General features: G+C 49.4%; 1 protein-coding gene across 2 annotated transcripts in view; it reads right to left on the bottom strand.

Annotated features, from left to right (window-relative positions):
* The window catches only part of LOC8053863 (protein trachealess), a 521,715-nt gene that overhangs the window by 388,699 nt on the left and 107,132 nt on the right, over positions 1-25,884 (bottom strand). For both annotated transcript variants that reach the window (XM_042287481.1, XM_042287479.1), the window contains exon 3: positions 17,548-17,571. In XM_042287481.1, the coding sequence (XP_042143415.1) occupies positions 17,548-17,571 (24 nt within the window). The remainder of the gene's footprint in view (positions 1-17,547; positions 17,572-25,884) is intronic.

The raw sequence follows: 25,884 nt of genomic DNA on the forward strand, positions 1-25,884 counted from the left end.
GGCCGAGGGCGCAGCAGCCAGAGAGCCGCACCCGCCGCGGAGCAGCGCCATTTCCTTTCGTGTCACGTTCCCGTCGGCTTCCTTCCGCTGCTGCGGGAACACGAAGCGTATACCGCTGCTGGCGCAGACCGCTATTCCCCGTCGCCCCGTGTGTGTGTGTGTGTTTTCAGGCTCGCGCTTATTATTCTTACTTCTTACTCGTTCGTGTTTCTTTCCGTGTTTTGCTCGATACCTCTCGCTGGGGTTCATTCAGGCCGTTCGGTTGCTTTGTGTTGGCTGGGCGGCAGTGTCGGCATCGAAGCAGCGAAACAGACGAAAAAAAAAAAAAGGAAAGACGCAGAGACGAAGAATTTAGGGAAAAAGGGAGTGCGCACGAGGTCTTGTTTTTCTCGCCACTTTCCGGGTCCTCTGGCGGAGGCCGGAGGTAAAAACGCTCGTCAAACATTGAGATCTCATCGAAGGGTAGAAAGAACCCGGTCTGTGAGAACTATAGTATACTTCGTTTCAGCTCCAGTCCAGATGCAGCCGACGCTTCGAGCGAGGGGAGCAGTCAGGCAGTGTCAAACCCGCAAGTCACCGGGCCTTATAATAACAACAGCGGAAAGACAACAACAACAACACACACACAGGGCACACACGCTTAAGATGATGCTTCACCAACTCGCCCAAGCTGCAATCCTCACTGGGCCTTTTTTACAGGGAAGCTGAATACGGCTAGGGTTTCATGCAGTTTTGGTATCTGTGTGCAGAAACTAAGTTGCATGTAAAAGCGCTCTATTGTATGAGAATGCATATCCGCTCCGTCACCTCGATATGCATTTTGATGAGGAAGGACATCGAAACGTGTGATAAGGCTGATGCATCCCAGAACAAACAACGGGCACTCTCCCGCTCGAGTCGTTTGACGTCACTGCTTTACATGTATAAAAGTACCAGCTTTTATATATGTAAAGCATTATATGTATAGACTTCACTTTAGAAACGAATCTTGCCAAAGTTGTAATGGAACCGGTTAGTGCACATCATAGTGATTACAAAGTAATCGTCACTACCGTTTCAAAATGGTACATATAGGGCGTACCAAGTCACCAGGCTCGATCTAAAATGGACAGTAAAGATCGACGCCTCCACGTGGCAATCTAAACTTTTCGTCAAATGTGTGTTTCACAGGTCGATTTTTTTCTTGTAAAATTACAAAGCGTAGCTTCCTTTATGTAAAACATAGGGCCAAAAAACTTGCCAGAGTCAATGGCGGACGGCGACGCAGACAACCAACTCGAATTGCGCGGTGCGTTTGGCGCGTGTTGATAGTCACCCCGAGGTCACCCCGGCGGCTGTCACCCCGAAGCAACACTGTTGCTGTCGCCTATGTTGTGCTGATGTTCCCGGGATGTGACAGGTCTGTCGAGCGACTGAGGGCCAAGTTGACCAACTGTTGATGAACATGTGGCGCTGCCGTCGTCTCCGTGTTTCCTCAACGTGACAGGGCGTTGGGTTCGTAACCTGTCGCCGACTGCAGCTTCATCACGCTGGCAAAAAACCGGTGAGCACGGAATGTTTTGTGACTGGGCTGTTCACATACTATGTGCGTGTGACCTGCCGTGGCGTCATGAGGTCACATTACTGTGACGTCACAGGCCATTTTGACGTCAAATAGCGTCAGAGAGTCACGTGACATAATGACGTCACTTTACACAGTGACATCACGGTGTCACGTAGAGCTACGCGTCATTATGACGTCGCGTGACTTCCAGTCTCTTGTGGCGTTCTGATGCAACGTGACGACACGGTGCCATGTGACGCCATAGCGTCATATCACAGCTTGCTGCTTAGACGCCAGCATGTCGCGTGACACGTTAAAGTCACATGATGTCATAACGTCACGTGATGTCACTGTTCTTTGACAGTTTTTTCACAGAATTCGGCTGATAAACACATTTTGTGTTAATAGGGAGGGAGTAGATCGTTCGAATACTTCTAATGTCCCCGATAACGATCTCCGATAACGATACAATACATGCGCAAAGGAGGCAGCGGTGTATCGGGTATCGTTATCGGAATCCTCGGAACATCTACGAAAACTCTCTGATAAGCGTATCTGATAAGCATGGAGGCGCACAACATTTATTGGAATGAGCTGGGTATATGCAGTGTGTTTGACGTCACGAGAAGTCACGTGGTCTCTAGACTGTCACGTGACGTGACGTCTTAAGGTCGGTGACTTTTGTGACGTCACCTGGCGTCATGAGGTCACGTGACATTAGAGTCCCCTGACACTGACGTCACTGAAACCCTCTCCTCTGTGCCATTGTACGTCACTTCGCATAATTAAGTCACGCGACTTTGTGAGGTCACGTAACCTGAGCTCAAATCTGGGTGACTGCAAAGTTCATAGATTACCTCAGTTGTGGAACTCCCACGAAAAGGCGTACCGCACCCCCCCCCCCCCCCCCCCCCTTCCCGCCTCCCGTCGTTTGAAGCGCCATCTAGATTTTCGTTTCATAACTGTGTGCTTCGTAGAGTACGGTGGAACGCCACTTAGACGCCGTGTTTCGAAACGTACGTATTCGATAGAATACACTGCAGCTACCAAAGCAGCCGTCCGGCGCGTCGAGCGACGGGATCCGAGTCGTGGTGAGTGAGGGGGGCTACTGGTCGTGCATGCAGCATCTATGAGCAGTTCCGTAACTGAGCTCATCTAATGACGTTGGGTGACTGTAGCGTCGTCTAACACCATGACGTTAGTGTCAAATGATGTCCAGTGTCTCGTGAAGTCATGATGCCAAAAAACGTGACGACGTCACATAATGTCAGGGTGTCGCCTGACACCCTGAAGCCACGTTCATATTAGCAACGTAGCCTTACGGGGCTTTAGATTGGTCTTATGACCTTGACCTGGCTGTGGGTCGAGCGTAAGTGTCGCTTTTCTCATTAAACCCAGTCCTATTCTGTGTGAAAACGCGAACGGCGGAGCGCGCGGGGCTTTTGATTCACGCTACACCAGACGAAGGGCTCCAGGTTGCGCTGCGTGCGTCGAAATCCACGCGCTCCGTCCTTTGCGTTTGGTTGGGACCTGAAGTACCCTACGAAGTCCACGTAAGAAAAAATGTGCCATCACCTTGTTCTATTTTATAAGGGCTTGCAGCGACTAATAAAACTTTAGAAGCATAAACAATCTAAAAACGCCTAAAAAATATTCATGGTGATCTACCATTTGCGTTTACGTCAGCCTCGGATCCTTTTGAACACGCATGGATGTCTGCTTTAGTGATGAACTTGGGTGTTCGTGAACAGTGCGTGTTTGTAGCGTTCGTACCGTGTTACTTTTGCGTCTTCTATTCTCTGCTCCCCTTTCTTCCGGCACATAGCAACCCAAGTAGCACAAAGTGGGCACCGAAAGGGGAGTCGAAATGGTGACCCACTTGGGCAGCCCACGTGAATCTCACGTCGATTTTGCAGGCGGGGCCCAAGTGGGGTTCATTTGGGCAGCCCACCTGGGTTGCCTCAGGGGACCGACTGGGGGCCTATTTGGGCAGCCTACATGGGCTGTCCTCCTGGGACCCACAGTGGGTCTATATGGACAGTCCACAAGGGCCCACCTCGTGGGGCTCACATGGGACCTAGGTGGGCTGCCCACATGTGCCCCCCTCATGAGGCCCACAGTGGGCCTGCGTGGGCCGCCCACCTACGGTCCTCCCGGAAACGTCATAACGTTCGGAGTTATTTTATCATTTCGCTACGGTGTGGAGCATTGCAATGCATCCTAAATTGAGCATGCCTCACTTTCCACGCCTGCCTACTTGAAAAAAGTATTACAACTTTGATACACTTTGTTTGATTAATAAAGCCTCTTGAGCGAGACCATCGAAAATTGGGCATTTGAGGTGTACGACTTGGGACAAAAAACTGCGAATATATCCATAAAAAAATTGGTTGGACAGGCAATCTGGATACATAGCCACCTTGCGCCGGCTACAGACTAGAACAAATCTGGACATTCCGACCGAGGAGCGTGTTTCGAATTCACCATAAAATGTATTACCACCCCGCTTATTACCGCATATTTCTACGTACACGCTGAGTAGTAAGTTAGTAATAGACTTTTGAAAACCTAATATTTCCCTGTCACTGTTAAGTTTACAATCCTTGGTGATTTCGTATTTATTTAAGTTGATCTCTTAGGTTTCGTTTTCAGAACGTGCAATAATATGCTAGAAATTAGCGGAAAGTGTCATTTCGAGAATTCCACGGCTAGTTCAAGTTGGGTATGGCCATGCTTTGCCTCCTTGGAGCCCATCCTTATGCTACCCTTGTCCCTGTACGGCCGAGGTGGGACTCACAGGGTCATTCCATGGACAGCCCACGTTGCGCATGCCCACGCGGTGATCTCTTGGAGCCCACCTCTGTACCAACTCAGAGCGTATAGGGGAATTTACACGAGGGAGAAATCCCGGGGATTTCTCCCCGGCACGCGCGCATCACGAGATGAAAACGCGAGGCTTTTGCACATCGCAAAGCCTGACGTTTTCGTCGCGGAATGCGCGTGCCGGGGAGAAATCCCCGGGATTTCTCCCTCGTGTGAATACCCCTTAAAGCTGAGGTGGGGTCAAGAGGGGCATTGTATGGGCAGCCTAAGTTGAGGATGCCACACGGTTCCCTCTTGGAGCCCACCTTTGCGCTTACTCTGCCACCTTAGAGCCGAAGTGAGACCCAACGGGAACATTCCACGGGCAGGCCCAGTTGGGCCTGCCCACGCGTAGCCGAAGTGGTGCTTACGTGACCACGGCATCAGCAGCCCAAGTGGGCATGCCCTCGATTTGTCCACAACTGCGCTAAATTGGTTCTCGCATAACCCAGATGGGACACCCACGGGGGTACCGCGTGGGCAGCCCGAAATGAGCATGCCCACACCAGACAAACGTGGGACCCACGGAGTTATTGTAGGGGCTGCCCCAGCCCACTTGGGCCACGTGGTGGCCAGGAGGTGGCAACGTGCTATCTGTCCCCACATGCCCTTCGTGCCCTTCATGTGCTATCTGGGAAGAAGCCGGGGCAATTGCCTGGTTTAGTCTTTCACATGCTGTCCTTCCTTCCTCCGACACGCCCCTACCTGCGGAGGGTACAGGCTCACCTTTCTGCTCGCGATGTGACCAGGAAACACTTGAAGATTCGTGTAGGCGTGCGCGGTCTAGGCGTCCCCAGCGTGTCGCGTCTCGGAGGGCACTTACATGCGTACCTCGTACACAAGCGGCAACACGAACGCGACGCGACGCGTGCCCAGGTCAGCTTCAACTTTCGCCCCACGTCTCGTGAACGGCCGAGCGACCAGAGCCGGCAGTCACGTCCGTGCACATGGACGTGCGTAGTGTGGGTGCGACGTGCCTGGTTGCGGGCATCCGTGCGGGGTCCCCCTCACGCGTCTGCGGATGCTGTCGCGTGATGGCTCGCGGGCTCGCTTTTCTCGGTCCGTGCTTGCGATCGCGTCTTTTGTGATGGCGTAAATGCGCTCGCATTACTTCGGATAGCAAACACGTAGCGGCGTCAGCCGCGAAACATCGAAACAAGGCACAGTCGCCACGCGCCCACGACGGTAGCGGCGGAAATGCACGTCGAGCCTGCAAGCGGTACTGCCGTTCGAACAAATTCATATTTTATTATTTTCAAATAAACGTGGCGGTGCACTTTAAAGGATGATAATGCTTACCATTATTCAAAGCCGCGGCTGGTAACCGAACTCTCTTTAAGGCGCATGCATGGTACGTTTTGTGTACACTCATCTATATGAGACAAAATGTCTTACCGAGTGCCTGTACGGCAACCGCTGCAAATAGGCGGACACGTTTTCGGACGTTTTCATCTGTACAGCGTGTAAACGAAAGGAGGAGTTTCACAACGGCACCTACGAGTAGTTTTGTTGATAGCAATTTCTAGTGACCCTATTTGGGGCATTTTTTGAACATAGTTTTTAAAACATGGAACACATTTTAATGGAACTCCCTAATACTACAATTTTGTCCGTTAATTTTCCCGCTAAATGTAGCGCGCAAATTGACATCACGCCACGTCAGGATGTTAGGGTAGCTTGCGGGGCTGGTTGGTTGGACGACATAGTGTTGCCGTTCGTGTTGCCGCTGTGGGCACGTGCGGAATTAGGTTACACTAGGACTTGAAATTGTTATTTTAACTTGTTCCCTAAATATAGCGGGAAATTGATGTTGCGTATAGCGGCCTCGTCATGTGACCTCAGGCAGCGTGACACCACTTCCTTTACATGAAAAAAGAATATATTCTTCACTGTTCTGAACAACCGCGTGACGTAAATAATTACTCTCCAAATACTGCATTCCGTGCCGAAGATAAAGGTCGCTGGCAATTTTTCAGAGGAAAATGTACCAGGAACGCGATCAGACTGGGATGCTGCACACCCCGAGAACTTTCGAACCTTAGGGCATCGGACATCGTTGCTTATGAAGGACGGAGAAAGACAGGCCACCGAACACGGTACTATTTCGGCGAACGTAGCCTGCGTCGATGTGGTAATTTTCTACCAGACGAAAAGGCGACATTCCGGAGGCAGTGCCGTACAACAACGACGAAGGCGCGAAGCGTTCGCGATGAACGACCCGGGGACAAAAGGTGGCCGGCGCTTTTGTTATCGGTTCCCGGGGTTTCGCGTCGCGCACTCGCATTGTTTGGACGCCATCTTTTGTGGCCACCGGTCAGCATGCGGCGCCCCCTACCGCGGCCGCGGGGGGCGCATTACCGGGCTCATTTCGAAAGCGTCGGCGGCACTAAGGCAACGCGGCCATTGTTCGGCCGCAAGAGAGGGCCAGTGATACGGCTTGGGTGGAGAGGAGGAACCTTACGGAGGGCGAGGTGTGTAGCCGGGCTCAGGCGTCGGCGATTAGAAACAAAGTGCGGCATAATGTCGCGTTGAAGAAACAATTAGCCCGACGGCCAGGCTCGGTGACCTCTGGCGAAAGTCGCCCTGCGCACAAACGGTCAGGAGTCCGGTGGAGTGCGCGCTGGGTCCAGCGCGCACTCCACCGGACTCCTGTAGGAATGTTTGTAGGAATGTTTGTAGGCATACGCGGGACTTTTATGCACATTTATAGCAATCATCATCCAGGTAAGAAAATGCCGAGCCACTGAGCTGTGGGCGTGTGCGGCGAATGATATTGTAGATAGAGCATACATAGCCCATAGGAGGGAATGCGTAAGTATTCAAGGTATATAGTGGGCATACTTAGTCATAATTAATAACAATCAGGGAGAGGACGAAGAAGAAGTGATTCGAAGTCGGTTGCGTTTTTGAGCCTCGCTCTTCTGGATCAACATTTTAATATTATAGGACGGTCTGAAACATTCGAACTTCATTCGTACGTTGCCTACTCCTGTCCACGGTGAGGTCTGCCGCACTGGGGCTTGCCCTGGTGCCCGTGAATCGACCATGGCCATGTCTACTGGGCCACCGCCACCTTCGCCACATTCCAGTCATCGCGCCTCCACTGATCAGTACAGTCTGCCTTCGTCCGTCTGTGGCAGCTCAATCGCTGAATCAGAACAGGACACACCCATGAATAGCGCAGAGGACATCACTCCAGGTCAGCAATGCGCTACTACCTCTTCGCGGCGAGTCATTGTGCCATCCAGTGACATAGAACTCTCCGATTTTGACGACTTGGATTGGACTGATGTCGCCAGGAAAAAGCGAAAAAAGAACAGCCCTAATTCCAGCCCAAGCGCTGAAACAGTCCGCAGTACTGCAGTAGTACCTGAAGGACTTACTGTTATATTTACACCAGTCGAACAGGACCAAGTTATTACGTCGCTGAGCAGCCTGAGACTCTCCAATACTCTGGCGAAGACGTTCCCGGAATGCATCCTGGAGATCAGGTACAACAGCCGCCTCAATCTCGTTGCCGTGGACGTGAGAAACGGACAGACAACACGAGGATTGCTACGCTGCACAGAGCTCTGCGGAATCAAAGTCAGAGCATACGAGCCTCTCCCCAGACACTGCGCCACAGGTGTAATCAAAGATGTGGACACTACGCTGACTGACGAGGAGATCACCAACAACTTAAGATCTCCTGAAAACAGAGTTGCACGTTTGCGACGGCTAGGTAAAAGTTCGGCAATTAAGATCTCTTTCTGCGGATCTTCGCTGCCAAGCTTCGTCTACCTTGGACTTGTTCGGCATCCAGTTACTCCATTCCAAGAGAAACCTGTCCAGTGCCGCAAGTGCTGCCGCTATGGACACCGTGAGGCCTCCTGCAAGCACAGTCCTGTGTGCAAGCGCTGCGGTAACATGCACGAGGACAGGGACTCCTGCACTGCTAAAGAGAAGTGCGTAAACTGCGGAGCCGCTCACTCTGCTACATCAACATCCTGTTCTAAATGGCAGCAAGAAAAAAAGACGAGGAATTATGCCAAGGAACATGCAGTCGATTATTATAGTGCCAAAGCTGCAGTTCAAGCATCCGACTGGCCCGAGTTGCCCAAAAAAAGTGAAGGGTCTTCTTCAACAACGCAAGACACCTTGACTAGCAAAACTGAAAACCAGCGGCCTGAGAGACCGACCTATGCTACACTAATCAAGCTTCCCAGAAAGGACAAGCCAAAGGCACCTCTGACTAAAGAAGGGCCCCGTTCAAACGGAGCAAATCCACTCGAGGATCCGAAAACTACAGGGAGCGCGCCCACCGAACCAAGACAGCGCAGAACAACAAAACGGAGGACTCTGTCCGTTTCAACAGACACAGCTCCAAGCAAGGGGTGGGTCTTGAACCTTCAAGCGGCAGCAAACTTCGCCTGTAGGTTCTTGGAATCTGTTGATGCAGAATGGGCCCGTAGCATTCTTACACTTCTTCAACTGGCCCTTCCCCTTATTCGATCCTTGTAAATGGCGACGTGTAGTCCCCCTGCATCCACCACACCACGGTCTTCTTCAGACCTCACGGTATGGCAGTGGAATTGCCGAAGTTTCCGAAAAAAACGCTGCAGTCTCATCCAGTACATCCAATCGCACACTGCCCCACCCGACATCATCTTTCTACAAGAGCCTCGTACCCTTCCCAATCTCCCTGGATATGTAACATATGTGGCACATAATGATCCTGATAAAGACCACCTTGTGGCAACCCTAGTCAAGCGCGTTCATACCGCCGTCGACTTAACCTTCGACAGCCAGGCCGTTCCACATGTATTACTTGAACTCCTTCCTGCAAATCCACGCACGCGTAACACCCAATCCCTCCGTCTACTCAATATCTACAGCCTCCCTCAAGATCGTCATGCACGGTTTGACAAGTTGTTTGAAGCCGCACGCTGCAAGGGTTGCGCCACAATCATTGGAGGCGATTTTAACGCTCCGCATCCAACTTGGGGTTACCTTCGCGACACACCTAAAGGCCGAAAGCTCCACACTCTGATTCAACAACAGAATCTCACTTTACTTACTGATTCATCGACACCCACACGTCTTGGAACCAGCGTTGCACGAGACACGTGCCCAGACCTTACCATGTACCGTGGCACTAAACCCTGCACCTGGCAGAACCTTGAGGAACAGCTTGGCAGTGACCATTCGATTCTTGAAACCCGTATCCACACTAAAGACTTCACAGGGGAAGCACGCCACATCCGTATCACAGACTGGCCTGCCTTTCGTGCATCATCCTATTCTTATACCTCCTCCGACACACTCACCGATTGGGTGCAGGCACTGCAAACCCGGCTAAACCGACACACGCGCACTCTTACTACCACTCCAGATGCACCGGATATAGACTCCCACCTACTCCATCTGTGGGAAGCACGTCGTAGCCTAACCAAACGGTGGCGACGTCAACGCCGCAACAAGAAGCTAAAACTACGTATTGCCCAACTTACTGTTGATGCTGCAGACTATGCTGCCAACCTTACTGGTGAAAACTGGCACGCGCTATGTGACAATCTCAATGGCACGCTCGGTACCGCACGAACGTGGTCCCTACTCCGTCACCTCATACAGCCCGGTCAAGCCAAATCGGACAGGACCAAGGGCATTCATAAACTTCTACGCGCCACTAACCTAACAGACGCCCAATGCCTCACTCAGCTACGACAACGCTACCTTCCCCCTCTTGACGCTCCATGTTACGCGGACTACATGGGTCCCCCCAACACACTCTCTTATCTTAACGCACCGATCGCAGCAATTGAGATTCGCGCTGCACTGACCGACATACGCCGCAACACATCCCCTGGTCCTGACCAGGTCCGCTACTCTCTTCTCTACAACCTCTCTGATTTGGACACCACGCAGCTTACTACCTACTTGAACGAGGTGTGGGAGTCGGGTACCCTCCCCAAGGAATGGAAGGAAGCAACAGTGGTTCTGATTCCCAAGCCTGGCAAACCCCTCTCCTTGGAGAATTTGCGCCCGATTTCTCTTACCTCGTGTCTGGGAAAACTGCTTGAGAAAGTTGTACAGCTTCGCCTCCACAAATTTCTTGCGGACACATCAGCTCTTCCCGACACCCTTCATGGCTACCGTAGTGGCATTTCTACCCAGGATGTGCTGCTCCGTCTCCAACACGATGTTTTAGACTCGCCGAGCACTGCCCAATATCGCGCCGTCCTTGCCGCAGATCTTAAGGGGGCTTTTGACAACCTCTCCCACGACCTGGTCCTTGAACAGTTGGCAGCCACTGGCTGCGGAGTGAAAGTGTACAATTACGTCCGCAATTTCCTCCGTGACCGATCTGCCAGCCTCGTCCTTGGTCATCTTCGCTCTCCTTCCGCGCCAGTGGCAAACCGTGGCACACCGCAAGGCTCTGTACTTTCTCCGCTCCTGTTTAACCTTGCCATGCGAGGTCTTCCTCCCCTTCTGGATCAGATCTCGGATGTCAGACATGCAATTTATGCAGATGACATTACTGTCTGGGTAACGAAAGGCTCCCTCGGACACATAGAGACTCAGCTACAAGAAGCCGCTACTACCATCGAGCACTACGCCCGGCGTGGAGGCCTCACCTGTTCCCCCACGAAGTCAGAATTACTAATCGTGACCAAACACGCTCGCGGACAGGCCGACCTCCCCATTACCATCACATTAGACGGCAAACCCGTCCCGCGTAAATCGGCCATACGGGTGCTTGGCTTTGTGTTACAATCCAACGCTAAAGCAACTCAAACCCTCCATCAACTCACCACCCAGTGCAACCAAATTATGCACATGCTTTGTCGCGTCTCAAATCGTCGACATGGCCTTAAAGAGGCGGATGCCCTACGCCTTGTCCAGGCCTTGATACACACTCGCTTAACCTACCACCTTCCTTACCACAACCTCACCCAGACCGAACACACTCGTATGTCTGTATTGCTGCGGAAGGCGCAGAAACTTGCTCTCGGACTCCCTGTTCGCACAGCCACCGTTTGCCTCGAGAGGCTTGGGGTGACCAACACTCTGGAGGAGCTCATGGAAGCTCATCGGGCTGCCCAGTTGACGCGCTTGCGCTGCACGGCTCAGGGGCGGGCACTCCTCGCCACCCTTGGTTTTCCACCCTGTCCCGCTACCCTCGCAGCTGAGGGTCTCTCCCCCGCTGCGCGTGCCAGACTCACTGTGGCTCCCATCCCCCGTCATATGAATCCTACCCGCCACTCGGCTCGGCGCGACCATCGCTCGCGCTACCTCCGACGCGCGTATCCGGTAGGTTGCGATACCGTTCGTGCCCTCTTCACGGACGCCAGCCCGCAGGGTGTGCGCGGTGGTATTACAGTTGTCGTGGACTCTGATCTCAGGACAGTCCACGCGGCCACTGAGCGTGGTCTTACCGACGTCTCCGTCTTGGAAGAACGAGCGGTCGCCAGGGCAATACTTTCTACCTCCTTTCTCTCCTCCTCTATGCCCATTCACATTCTCACTGATCCGCAGACGGCCTGTCGGCACTTCCTATATAACACCTTACATCCTTCCACTGCATCTTTACTCGACCCGTTCCTATCCTCCACCTCCCACAATTTCCGGCTGATATGGGTGCCTGGCCACGCAGCCGTCCCCGGTAATGAGCGCGCTCATGCGCTCGCCCGAGACCTCTCACACCGGGCGCCAGGGGAAGAGTTTGTCAGCATCCAACCAGCCCCTTACTCCTACAGCACTCACCTTGCAGAGCTACGCCTCGCTCGGCAGCATTATCCGCCTCCTCACCCTTCCCTTACTCGCAGAGACGCCGTCATATGGCGACAGCTGCAAACTAACACTTTCCCGACCCCCCTCTTCTACTCTTACCTCCACCCGTCACTCAGCCCGCCTCAGTGCCCGCACTGCGGCGACCGTCCCAACCTTTTTCACATGGTCTGGCAGTGCCAACTCATTCCCGCCGTCTCACCCAATCCCAATCCCACCCCCACCTCCTGGGAGGAGCGGCTGACCGATGACACGGCCACTGGTCAGCAATCGCTGGTGGACCGCGCCAAGGCGGTCGCCGCCACATATGGGGCCCCGGACTAGGGGCTCCACCCGAGAGTTTGTCACACGTCGCTACAATAAAAGTTTATTCACTCATCAGGGAGATTCGTCATGCGGCGAAGGAGAACGAGCCCCAGACAGTGCGATCCGCAGCCGGATGCCTTTGTTTGACGCCCAGAGGAGGAGGAGAGCGGTAGCCTGAACAGCTGGACTATCCCAGGTAACACATGAAGGGGGTCCACGTCGGCCCCACGTGGGCAATGTGGGCTCGGGCAGTTCCTGCAATACCTTATGGGCCCCACGTCGGTGTGGCGTGGACAAGCCCTATTCGGGCTGCCCATGCAACACCCCCTTGGATCGCACTTTGATTACGCGTGGGCATGCCCCACTTGGGCAGCCAGTGCAATGCCCCCGTGGGTCCTGCCTCGACTATGCGAGGGCAAGAGTTAGCAAAGAGGTGGATTCCACGGGGACAACACGGGGACTTTCCTAATTCAAGCTGCTCTTGCAATGCCCCCTTGGACTCCACCACGGCTATGCTGGGACAGGGTTATCAAAGAGTTGGGCTCCCCGGGGGCAATGCGTGGGCATGCCCAAGTTGGGTCCTACCTCGGCGTTACGGAACCAGAGTTAGCACAGAGGTGGGCTCCACGGAGGCACAGCGTGGGCATGCCCAACTTGGGCTGCCCATGCAATGCCCCCGTGGAGCCTACTTCGGCAATACGGGGGCAGAGTTGGCACATAGTTGGGATCCAAAGGGGCACCACGTGGGCATGCCCAACTTAGGCTGCCCATGCAATGCCCCCGTGGGTCAGACCTCGGCTGTACGGGGGCAAGGTTAGCATAAATGTGGGCTCCAAGGGGGCAAAGTGTGGGCATGCCCAACTTGGACGGCCTCTACAACTTCCAAAATAGCACTTTTCGCTGATATTGACAATACTTAATTTGTGTTCTGGAGATTTATCTTATGAGAGATTAATTTGATACCAAATCCCCAAGGATTGTAATTTCACGCAAGAGAAAGGCATTTCAGCGTTGCAAAACTTTATTACTAACTTACCGCTCTGCATGTATGTGGAGAAGGCCGTTTTACTGACGCTGCATGCGATGGCGGAACGGAGACGTACCTCATCAGATGCGGCGTCAGTGCTTGAAAGCACTAAAAAATATTTACCCTGTCTTGAAACACGCAAGAAGAGAAATATCATTATAGCAGATCTGGAGAGAAAAACACGAGTGATAAGTGTATTGCATGCACAGTGCCAAGGACGCTTACATTGGCCGAGGAACGCTTTCAGTACGATGATGCTCCATAGCGATCTTGGTACGACTGGTTCAGAGCGATTATTGAGAAGCTTCGAACATTTCAATAGAACAAAATGGCGACCACCATGGCAACCGAGACCGATCAGCCAATCTCCTTGCGAGGTTTGGTCGTATGTATATTGGTATTTGTTTGCGTCCGGCTGGCAGGCAGGGAAGGCAATGGCGATACTTTCCCAGGCCCCAGTGACTTAGTTTAGACCGCTAGCGATAGCATTCGGGAGGAGAATGATCGTTTGGCGACACGTATTTCTTTCTTTTGAGGGGGGGGGGGGGGGGGGGGGGGGGAGGGGGGGACAAGAAAGAGAACAAACCTTGTAATTTTGCTTTTGTTTTGGACATGCTATATACTTCGAGCAATCTGCCGCTCTTGCGCACACACGAAGATTGAACAGGCGGCCTGCGAAACGGATCTCGGAGATATCACTTTGTGAGTGTCTACTTGCACATGCCGTTTACAATGGGCTGTACAGTCGGCATAAAAAATGCGCTGGTTCATCGTAACGGCGGCCGGAGCAAGGCTGGAACGGACTACCGCGATTCGTTGCATGGGGATCAGGTTGGTAGAAATGAGAAGTCACGCATCTAGGATGAACTTGATGCCTCTGGTTGCGTGGCCGACTGCTGGTTTTGATGCATCATCACGCCAACATCCCGCTATGTGAAGAGAGGGGTCAAGTTTACCCTAGATGCTCGGCTAATCATTACTACCAATCTGCCCCGCGCATGAAATCGCTGCAGTCCGTGTTCCAGCCTCGCTTTTTAAAGACGTTTCGCGACAGGGGCTCCCCATACGGGAATTTGGCAAATGTGGCCCTCGTTCCGTCGAGCTGCAGTTAATTTTGTTGCCAACTGTACTCTGGGTGCAAAAAAAAACAAAAAAGAAAAAAAAAACGTTGTCATTTGCGTCTTTAATGTGTCCCTTAAATGCATAAAAAAACGAGTCTCACTCGAATTGTTATTGCACCTTTTCTGGCGAAATCTCGTCCTACCACAACGTGGCTCGGTGAACACCTCTTAACAAAGCCGGGTTCACATTGGGAAAATCTGCGATAGACCTCGGAAACGCTAAACTCAGGAGGGTCGACCAAACCTAACGACGTTTCGGATAGAGCTGAAACCAAGTATAAGGAGTATTCACTGGGCGCCATATTTGTGGGTGATGTCTAGAGCGCATGCTCTGAACGAGCCCACATTAATAGGCTGCTAAGACCGGCAATCTTGAGGGTGTGGAATGCACGTTGCAAAAGAACCGTGGAAGCTCGCCATCAGCGCGCGCTGAGCAGTCGCGCACACAGCTATGGCCGCCAGTGACTACTCCCTATACAGAGTATTCACTGGCGGCCATGTCCGTGTGCGCTGCTGCTGAGCGCGTGCTGACGGCGAGCTTCCGCAGTCCTTTTGGAGCGTGCATTTAGCACCATCAAGGTTGCCGGTCTTAGCAGGCTATTAATGTGAGCTCGTTCTGAGCATGCGCTCTAAACATCGCCCTCAATTATGGCGCCCAGTGAATACCTCCTATACCCGCCACGGGATTCCGCCGTTCACTCCTTGATGCAGGTTCGCGCTCGAGCCGCATCCGTTTTCTCAGGTAACAACGGAACAAAAGATTGAAACAAACGAGGAATAAATAAGAAAAGACAGAGGTTTGGGGAAAGGGTCCTCGCACTCGCTTCGCATTTAACATTAGCTACGGATATGAGTGTGCATCGTATAAAGGTACAGTAACAATTTCGGCCTTTCGATACGCGTATATAAAACCAGAGAAATGCTGAGAACGAAGAAAAAAGATGGTGCCCAATACGGCCTTTCCTTCGTGTGAACTTTGGGCGTGCGGTTGATTGCTGGTTCCCTCTCCCCCTTTTTTCAATTCAAAATATTTCGTACCTCGTATTTGTCACTGCTATTCTTTTTTTGTCTCTCTTATTTTAGGGGTTCCGGTGATATAGCTCCGGCCGTGCCGTATCCCGTACGAGACCGTCTTCCTAGATTTGATTTCGAGCGGCGGCTTCAGAAGGATCGTGACCGCCATACCCGACTTCCGAACGGCGGGGTAGAGAGCGAGGGGGAATGGTGGAGAGGAGAGTGGAGAGCTCCAAGGCGCGTGGCAATGGCGAACGATTTCAACGAGGAAGAGACCGCAACCTACCGAGGAACGATCGTTGCTCGAGCCTAGGAAAGGCTAAGGCTATATTGCATCAGACGACGCTCTCTCGAAAGATGTTAGCGGCCCCTGTTTATACCAGTAGCTTCTTGTAGATCTAATGGGAGAAACTGAATCTCTGGTTGATCTACTGGCAGTTGTCGGTACATAATGAGCACCAGAAATAATGTCCGCGACGGTCGCATATAGACATATAGCGGTGTCTGGTCACAGTTGCTACTAATTAGGGAGTTAGTGTAAATACTGCTAACCTTTGCTCGTCATTCACTCGGATGCTTGCTTCCGCTGCCTATGAAATATGTTGCCTCAAAAACGAATCAGTTATCTTATTCTGTGGCCGGCGACATCCTCGAAGTTGTGCTCAATGTGAAGTCAGATGCGCCGCTCGTAGATAAGAAGGACACGAATCAGTTAACAGATTAAGACTGTCGGATTAAGATGGACAGATTAAAAATAATCGGATTAAGATCGTCGCGATATTTAGCTACCCGGAATAAAGTCCACTCGGGAAACGTGGGTTCGGTTTGGGACGCAGAGACGTAGAAGCGGGTATCTCACCAATGGACGTATTCTTAGCCCATTCCGTATATTTCTGCGTAGCAGAGGCTGACAAATGTTTCTGACTAAAGGCCCGTTCACACACGCGCGACTTCTTAGGACCATGTACCTTGAAATCTCTTTCTTGCGACGAGAGAAGGGACTGGCACCACCTATCGGGTGGATTTGGAAGTCCCGTGTATTTCCTACATTTTCCGCGCATCATTCTTTCCTTCTTGGCTTGAAAATTTATAACGCGTCAATGTCACAAAGGACCTTTTCCCATTGGTAGTACTTAGATATGATTTCGCAAATGGCGCAAAACTATCGCTCTAGTGAAATGCAGTTCCAGCCTCACCGCGTAATGGCGCCAGCGTGTCAGTGTGTTTTCTCGTCGTAAGAGGTTTTAAGATGATAGGGCACACGGTTCTAAATAGTCGCGAACGTGTGAATTGGCCTTGAGCAGCCTAGAAAACCAGATGGTGGGGGATGAAGATAGAAACAACAAAAAGTGGATGGAGACGCCCAAGGTGGTTTTACTTGTGCAGTGGGTTTTCATCTGTCTTGAAGGTATGTGACGTTCCTATCTGTTAGACACGAATAAAATATTATTTTAACATATCCCATTTACTTGAATGTATATAAAGCATGTACGCGCTGTCTTGGGAATCAATTGTTATAAGCACTCTATTAACTAATGCCAGTACTGGTGTAAGAGGAAAATTATATATGATGATGGTGGTTTTGGCCGGATGGGACTATTGTTTGAAGTTTTTCATTCTTTCCCCTTTGGTTTCCACGACTATTTCTCTTTTGTGTACGATAATAGTTTGCGTGAGGATTAACTCCCCTTTCTTATTTATGCAACACCCCTTCTCCAACTCTTACCTGTGAAAATTGAATAAAAGACAGAGAGATAATTGAACATGAAAGAACTCAGCATACACCTCGGTTTCAGGAATGCAGACACAGAACGTAAATAAGGCGCCATCGTTGAAAAACGTGAATGAAGAAGCTACTTCGAAATACTGTTTTTTACAGAAAAAGTGGAAACAAACGAGACACTCACATGACCATCGAGGAGTCCAGGTACCTGAAAAGATAAGAGGTAAAGGAATGATTTAGACCTTGTATTTTTCATTTTCCCCCCAAGAAAATAAACAGTCGAACAGTACAAGCGATCGGCAGTGTCGAAGAAAGAAAAACACACTGAGAAAAGGTAATTTACTGCAAGTGCAGATAGTATGCACAGATGCAGCAAGAAATGACAAAAGTGTGATATTTCCCGTTATATCTTTGTACACTTTTTCCAGGTTTGAACTGAAATTGAGCCAATGCTATTAAAATCTTTTGTTGGCCTAGAGGAAGAGATATAATTACATAGAGAGTGCCACACTCTGTCAAGGTCAAAACCCTGTTTAACTGGGAGTCGAAATCGGGTGAAGGCCATCGATTTATTCAGTGTAAAAAAAAAGAAAAGAAAGGAAACTACGGATAACTGGCTGTGAGCGCATAGGAAAACAATAGTTGGCGCATTGTTGCCTCATAACAACTGGACGTCACACCCCTAGAACCTAGTGAACGTAACAATTTTTTTTTTTGCTTCGAACGAATCCAGCCATAAGCAGGAGTGAAGTTGTCAAGAAAAAGCACTCGTCGCAAGAAAAAAGAAAAAAGAATTCGCCAGAATAAATTACAACTAAAACAAAACATAGCGGAAGCCTAGTTTTCCGTTTAATGTCGGCTTGCGTTAACATCTAATGATTCCGCGATGGCGCGTTGATGATAAAGCACCGACGGAAATCTAGAATAAAAAAAAATTGTACGTCAGAAAATGTGGTAAATCTAGTGTGCAGTGAGCTAGTGCAACTTGATGATCATCGACCCGCACAGCATTTTTGAGCAGAAATCCTATTTTAAACTCGATCCTTCTTTCCAATCCTACCGTTGCAAGCACGGCGTGATTGGCTACAGGCGTGTTCTGTAAGAAAGTATTAGCACACGCCTATCCCTTAAGCCGCGACCACACTGCTAATAAATACATCATACAAAATACAGCCTGCAGACACTATATTAGGCCTTCCTTGTATGACAATGGTTGTACAAAACCGTCTGTAGATACGCATACATGTGCACGAAGCAACCCTGTTTCGAATATACTTGACGCCTGTCTAGATAATTTTATCATCATGCGTGCAGCAAACAGCGTGTCTTTTGTATAATGTATGAGCATCGGGACTGCGCCTTGAGGGCGTAGTGGCGAGTTAGTGCTACGCGGTCCATGTTAAAACGCTACAGTAACCTCTGTACGAAGGGTTGTATGCAGCCAACGATTAAAGAGTGTGCTTCTAAAGGTTACATGTGAGCATTTCTAACGAAAGTGATGAATTTGCGAACGTGCACTCTCTGTAACCTGGTGAAGTATGGTAACTTGAAAGGGCTCGAGAATTTTACGAACCTGCAATTGAACAGCAATCATTCGGGGTGTATTTTCTAGGCTCACCCGTTTGTTCCCGAGTCGTGTCAAACGAGTTTACACACGCAAGAGTAGGTGGCACAGTTAGGCCGGAAATATGAATGCCGAATTTTCGCATTACTCTGGCTTGACCTAGGGTGATCTTAAAATTTATTACTATAGAGAAACGTACAAATGCGCGGCATAAAATTTGTCATTGAAGTTTACTGCTCCAGGGTAATATGTAGGAGGGAGTTGCGAGAGAATGATTCTACATTTGCCTTATCGGCTGGAGGCACTTTACGCCACCCCTGAGGAGTTTAAAGTTGGAACGGCTGCGCCGTATTTATTAGAGTCGATGAACATCAATAAAGTAAAAAGAAAAAAAAAAAGGAAGTGTGTTGCCAGCCTCGTACTTTTAACGGGTTGCAACAACACCGGCTTTCTTAGAGAATTTGTTTTTCGTTGCGACTTCAAGGCCATTCGCTTCAGGCAGGGTCTGTGTGAAATGTAAATCAGGAATAATAAACCAAACTCTCCGTTCCCACGCCACCCGCGACGACAAAACCGAACAGGTAAATCGCACGAGGCACGGTAAGGACACCGGCTTTTGATGCTAGTTTACTTTTTCTTCGTTTCACTTTCTCCTTTTGTCCGAGTACGCGACCTTGAGTTCTCGAAGCGGGTACTGAAAACGCCAAGAATACCTTGCGTCACGCGTGTGTTTACCATTTCTTCAATCGCGCTTACAAAAAAAAAAAAAAAAATGCAGATGGAACGGCGTGAAATAACGGACGCCCAACATCTTAACGAGGGTGGTTAAGGAACAACAGAAGGTGTAGCAAAAGCATCTCCTAAGGGAGGGAAGGATTATCGGTCTTCCTTTTTCTCAAGATACAGTTATTATTCGGCCAATAGATGTGGTGTACTCGCTGTAGTGGCGATTGTCCGACAGCTATGACACCTTAAAGGGGTACTCCGATCGTTTTTTTAAGCTACCCAAACAAATTGCATTATCTGAATACTCGGACTTTAGACTTCACGGTATGCTTTTTTCGTCTCGAATTTCAAAATATCTACTGCGAAAGTTGTAAATGAAGATGATGCCGAAACCAAGACTCAAATTCTCATGCGCTCTCTGGGGCTCTCTGGGGGGGGGGGGGGGGGGGGGGGGGGGGGACGTCACAAATGGTGGCGCAGGTAGTCTTAAACAGGATGTCGAGCGTTTTTCCCTGCTTCACACTGAATTAACTAGCTTCCAATCATCCTTTTCTCACCATCAAACATCTTGTAGCCAGTTGGGAACGCGGTTTACTGCCCACTTTGTGCCATTTATGTCGTCACACTTGAGGGTTGTCGGTACTCGGTCTGAGAAACACGGTGAGAATGAAATTAAAAAAAAAAAAGTATTAACTTCCTGAAAAAAAAAAATTTTCTCCCAATACTTGGGGGACTGGTGCAGCCTTGTCTATAGGTGTGTTCAGCCGATCTTGAGGCAAATCAGCGACCTTAAAAAATCGCTGGAGTGGCACCTTTGAATACAGGGCCGTGCTAACACTTTCTAGACAGTAAGGCCGTAGCCCCGAATTTCGTACGTTTTCCTCGAGTCGTAGAAAAGCTACACACTGACTCAGCACTCGTGTGTGTCCAACAGATTACTTCCCAAAAAGCATGCACGCAACACTGCGCGCACTACGTTATGGGAGCATTTCTTGTTGACCATTGAGAGGAGTGGCGTGGCTTCGGTTTTGATCGCCCCGTTGACAAAGTAATGCATCTCAGCACTGCATATAAATGAAGGCAGTGCTCGCTCGCATTCCACGCATTCATCTTCAGATCCCTCGTTGAAACACAGCCCCCCCCCCCCCCTCCCTCTCCCCCAGAGGCGGGGGGCCTGTCTAGGCTTAGCGAGGCATAGGAGATCGGCCTGTCGCGTCCCATACCTCTATGGCAGTCTGATTACCGCTCCACATTGCAGTATGACCCTCCCGGGTCACGGATAATTTAAGAAGCCTAAGACATTGAAGAGACGATGAAACAGGACGTGCGGCACAATATACTTTTTTTTTTATGTGACAGAGTCGTCCTGGTGTTTACCTGCCCAGAAACTCCGGCACATTGTGAACCGGAAAAAAGTGCCCCAGCATTATAGCCGTATCATTAGACACCAATTAAAGTATTATAAATTTAAGGCAAGTCGCATATTCCAAAATGCAAGCCCTGCATTAGGTCGTGACAGATATTGTGAAGTTAGGTTAGCAAAGTGAAACAGGGACTTAGTGGCCGAACAGTATCCACGAAGCTCTGTGTGGCATTAGGCCGCTAGGATCGCTTCGATTTCGGACCAAGTCTATACGGAGCGCAAGTTCGTCTGCTTCTTGAGCTGGGGTTGCGGTGACGTCAAAATTTGCCTAGCTCTGATTGACTCCGATCTGAAGAATAGTGGGTAGACCTCAAGGCCGCTAGTATTGAGATCTACCCGCTATCCCTCCGTCAGAGCCAATCAGAGCTCGGCACTTTGACGTCAGTGGAACCCCTGCGCAAGAGGCAGACGAACTTGCGCTCGGCGTTGGTGGCTGGCCTCCGACATATGATCCAACTCCCGCCCGCCCTCTCGCGAACGAACGAAGAACCATGTTCGGTTTGATCATACTGCTGCCCTATGATTCTGGCCGACCCGTTCGTGCATGATGCTGTTTTAACGCGAAAACCTGGCGCATTAGAATAGAAATGGTGCTCCGCTCTACCACAGCGGAGCACCAAGCGACCGGGATGTCGGCTTTTCGTAAATCGTACGCTGCGGATGGCGGATGCGAGCTCGATTCATCGTTAGCGTGACGGCACGAGCTCCTGCTAGCAGTGCTAAGCTCTGGTTTAAGGTCTATGAAAAGTTAATATTCTTTTGCGAAAGCTAGAGAAAACTCCTCGCGCAAACGGTGGGCCCAGAGATAGACGTCGGAGAGTGGATTGGCGTTTTACGCATTGGAAATATCGCTTGACGAGAAACATGGCCGCTTAGTACAATCACTTCCAAAAGACGGACTACTTTTTCTACGTAATCACGAAAGAAAATACGTAATATCTGGCGACATTTTTAAACGTGCCTGTGTTAGCGAGTCATTCGCGAATAGCCCGGCAGTTTTTAGAAGGCTGATCGCGACGCTGTCCCGATCGCGACACGATACACAGATGTGTCTTCGTTCAATAGATCAAGCAACCCAAAAAGGCACCAATGACGTTACTAGTTAGAATGATGTAGGTTTTTAATATGTTGTATTCAATGCAGCAAAACAGCCACGTCATGCATGGAGCCGCAAGCCTCTGACACGGATATCAAAATTGAGAACGTTGATCTTCCGGGGCTTGACGACCACCCTGTGCGGCTCACCCTGGCCAGGCAGAGCGTCGACACCACGATAAATTCAACCGCCCTTTTTCTTTTTTTTCATGACACGATTTGCGCCCAAAACCTGCTCTCTCTCCACAAAGTTTCGTAAAGTTAATTAAAATCTTCAACACTTAAAAAAAGAAAAAAAAACGAAGAAATATTTTGAGGACATTTAAGTACTTCTTATGACTGTTGTGAATGCGAAAGCATGAATGTCGTTCTTCTGCTCCCTTAGTTCGTCTGCGGTGTAGTGGCCTGCACGGCCACGTTTCGCTACTGCCGAGGTAGCGGCCGACGGCCGAGCGCGCGCTCTCGTGAAGTGGCCGCGCCGCTCTGAGCTTGGCCGTGCAGCCTCTCCGGAGTTTGTCCGTGCGGGCTCTGCGGCCAACCGCTCCCTCTTATCGGCGGCCGGGCCGCTGCGTGCGCTGCGCCACCATGGAGAAGGCATCTCTGGTGGCGTTCCTTAGAACTACGCCACGCGAGAGCCAATGGGAGCCTCGTTCCTTGAAACTACGATGCGCACCAGCCAATGGGAACCTATCCATCAGATTTTTACTACAGACGACAGGCTTCGCTCCATTGGGACAGGGGAGGGTGCCGCCTGGTGAGACTTCAAAAGCTGATGACGTCAGAAGCCCTCAAATGCCCATGTCATTTGAAGACTTCGTACACATACCAAATATCGAGTTATATTCGTAACGAAAGCGTTGGTAAAGTATACGTCTAGTAGAGAGAATAAAACGAAGAGAACAAGACACAGACCATTCTTTCATAGAATGTGCTCGACCCCTTTTTGTTTTATTATTTCTGCTAGAAGTGCAAATATAGGAGTGGCTTCATTTTCACGTACTTTTTTGTATTGCTAAAACAGTTCATGGAAATTTTGTTTTCAGCTAAATAATATGCTAGTTATACTTGAACAGTACTTAAACATTTCTATCAACCTTTCCCTGGGAATAACACACATATTAATTAATATATTAAATGTCAGCGACTATTTTATTCATTTATTTATTTATAAGGTCATTACTGCAGATCCAAGTAAGTCCAGGTAGGAGAGGGGTACAAACCGAAAACAATAACAAAACAACATAAAAAGGCACGGCTATATATACCTAACTGAAACAATAAAGAACAGTTAAAATATAGAGGCATAAAAAGAAACAGGGAGAAATGTCAACCATCAAGTGTCATGTCACAGAATGGTCTAACATAAAGAAAAAATTAACTAATGCAACCATGTTTAGCAAGACGTTCAGTTTCTTGAACAAAATTAAGTTCAACAAAACGTTCGAGTAGTAATGAGGTCGAATTGTTAATAGAGAGAGGAGAGAAGCTGAATTTAAACATGTTAGTACGCGCAAAGATGAGATCTTTTGATGTTATGTCTCGTTGCCCTTGATGATAAATTGAAAAATATGTAGAGAATCTAAGCGCAGTTGGTCTTGCTGTAGAGACAACAAAAATTTAGGTCGCTCAAATTTCATTCGTAACTACAGTGTCGGTATACCATTAGCCTCCATTATTTGCGTAGGTAAATCCAACCTTCCATATTTTCCATAAATAAACTGAAAATTTCCTTGTTGCACCATCTCCGATTGTCATGTCTTTTTGAGTAATAGGGTCCCAAACAACACTAGCGTACTCCAACTTGACTCTGACCAATGAGGTATAAGCGTGTAACCTAACTAAAACCGGAGCCTTCTTTAACTTTCTTTTAAGGAAACCCAACTTCTATATGCCAAGGAGCAAATATTTGTCATATGAGAAGACCCCGAAAGATTGTCATATATAGTTACACCAAGGTACTTAAACTCACGCACTAGTGAAACGGAAGAGTCAGCGATCTTGGAGACATACTCGAACGGTTGTTGTTTATTCGAAATGTGTAAGGGTACCGTTTTCATAGCAATTTGCTCCATTTTTCAATTATCGCACAATGACACAATATATTGCAAACTATTATCTAATGAAACCTGATCCAAGTTCGAAATGACTTCTTTAAAAATAGTACAATTGTTTCCAAAAAGGTGAATGCTAACATTTGCATCAATGACTGATACAACATCATTTATGTGGACTAAAAATAAAAGCGGGCCTAAAACGCTCCCTTGACGGGACAGGCAGAACTGGAAAAGTGCTACCCTCGACGGTGACAGATTGCGTCGATAAGTAGGCGGCAACCCATTTAACAAATCCAAGAGGCAAACCAAGTATTTCCAGCTAAAAGTAGCAGTGAGCACGAGGTACCTCATCAAAGTTATCACTAAAATTTTAAAATAACACGTAAACTTGGCTGCCTTTCGCGAGAATTTGGGAACTCAAAAATCGTTGCGGCCAGTTGGGTTGTAGTAGATAGTCCCTTGTGAAAGCCATCCTGGAATGGGGTTAGGAAAATCTGACTATCTAGGATCTGATTAATATTGCTGCAGATAATGTGCTGCATCAATTAGCATGACGAGAAAAGTAAGTAATTGGGATGGTAATCCTCAAGAGCTAAGTGATTCTTTTTCTTAAGCACAGGAACTACCTGAGCAGTCCGGCAATCATCTGGTAGTGAGTCAGAACAAAATGATGATATAAAGTTGATAAAAAGAAAATGGGCTAAGGACTCTGAATACCCTCGTAGAAACATGTTTGGAATGTGGTCTGGCCCAAAACTAGATTTGGATTTTAGTGATAACAGCATGGAAACTATGCCATGATAAGATGAGATGGGGACATGGTAAAAGCCACTGGCATCCAGAAAACACTGCCTGAGAGAACTCATTGAACCGACTCGCAATCATTCCAGGATTGATAATGACAGCAGCGTTAACTTGTATTTGTCCTACTGGTTCGTTTCTTTCAGTTAAATGATGCCAAGTCGTCTAGGGTCATATTTAAGAAAATTAACCAGTGTCCCTGAGAAATAACATTTCCTTGCTTCAAAAATTTGTTTATTGAGGTCCCACTACAAGCTTATGACGTCACAATCAATGGACCTGTTCTTTTGCTGCGATAGCACTTAGTGGCACACTTCGCGGATTTCGCGCCGTCTACCGCGCTCTACATCAACGCGGGTCACTTTCGGCACTCCGCCAAAAGATTCCACACTGACGTCTCGCCGCTGACGTCACGCCGCTCAACGCATCTTTGACGTCACGGCGCGCATCACGTCCTCTGTTACCTGGCGACAGCTGCCACCAGGACGCGACATTGTCATGTCAAGTCACGTTGGACAGTAACAGCACGGGACTTAATAAGGAGTTTTCGCAGATCGTTTTCGCCGCCCCGCAACGCTCTCCGTAGCCGGCTTCGATACCCGGAACTCTACAGTCAAGGCCATCAGCGCGCTGGCGCAGTAGCGGCTTCTTGGTTGCGGAGGGCTTAAGGGGTGTCCAAACAGGACACTACAAAACCCGCGACTCCGACAAATCATGAAAATTGAAGCGGACGCTTCTATTTTTACGGTCTGTCGGAGTCGTGAAAATGTTTGCAGGAGTCGTGAAAATTTTTACGATCACGACTGCTCTTCTCTTCAGATTGACGTCACACGCCACCTGCGTCTGTCTCACCTCGCC

The sequence above is a fragment of the Ixodes scapularis genome, unplaced genomic scaffold, assembly GCF_016920785.2.
Source record: "Ixodes scapularis isolate PalLabHiFi unplaced genomic scaffold, ASM1692078v2 PGA_scaffold10__122_contigs__length_95168666, whole genome shotgun sequence".
NCBI lineage: Eukaryota > Metazoa > Arthropoda > Arachnida > Ixodida > Ixodidae > Ixodes > Ixodes scapularis.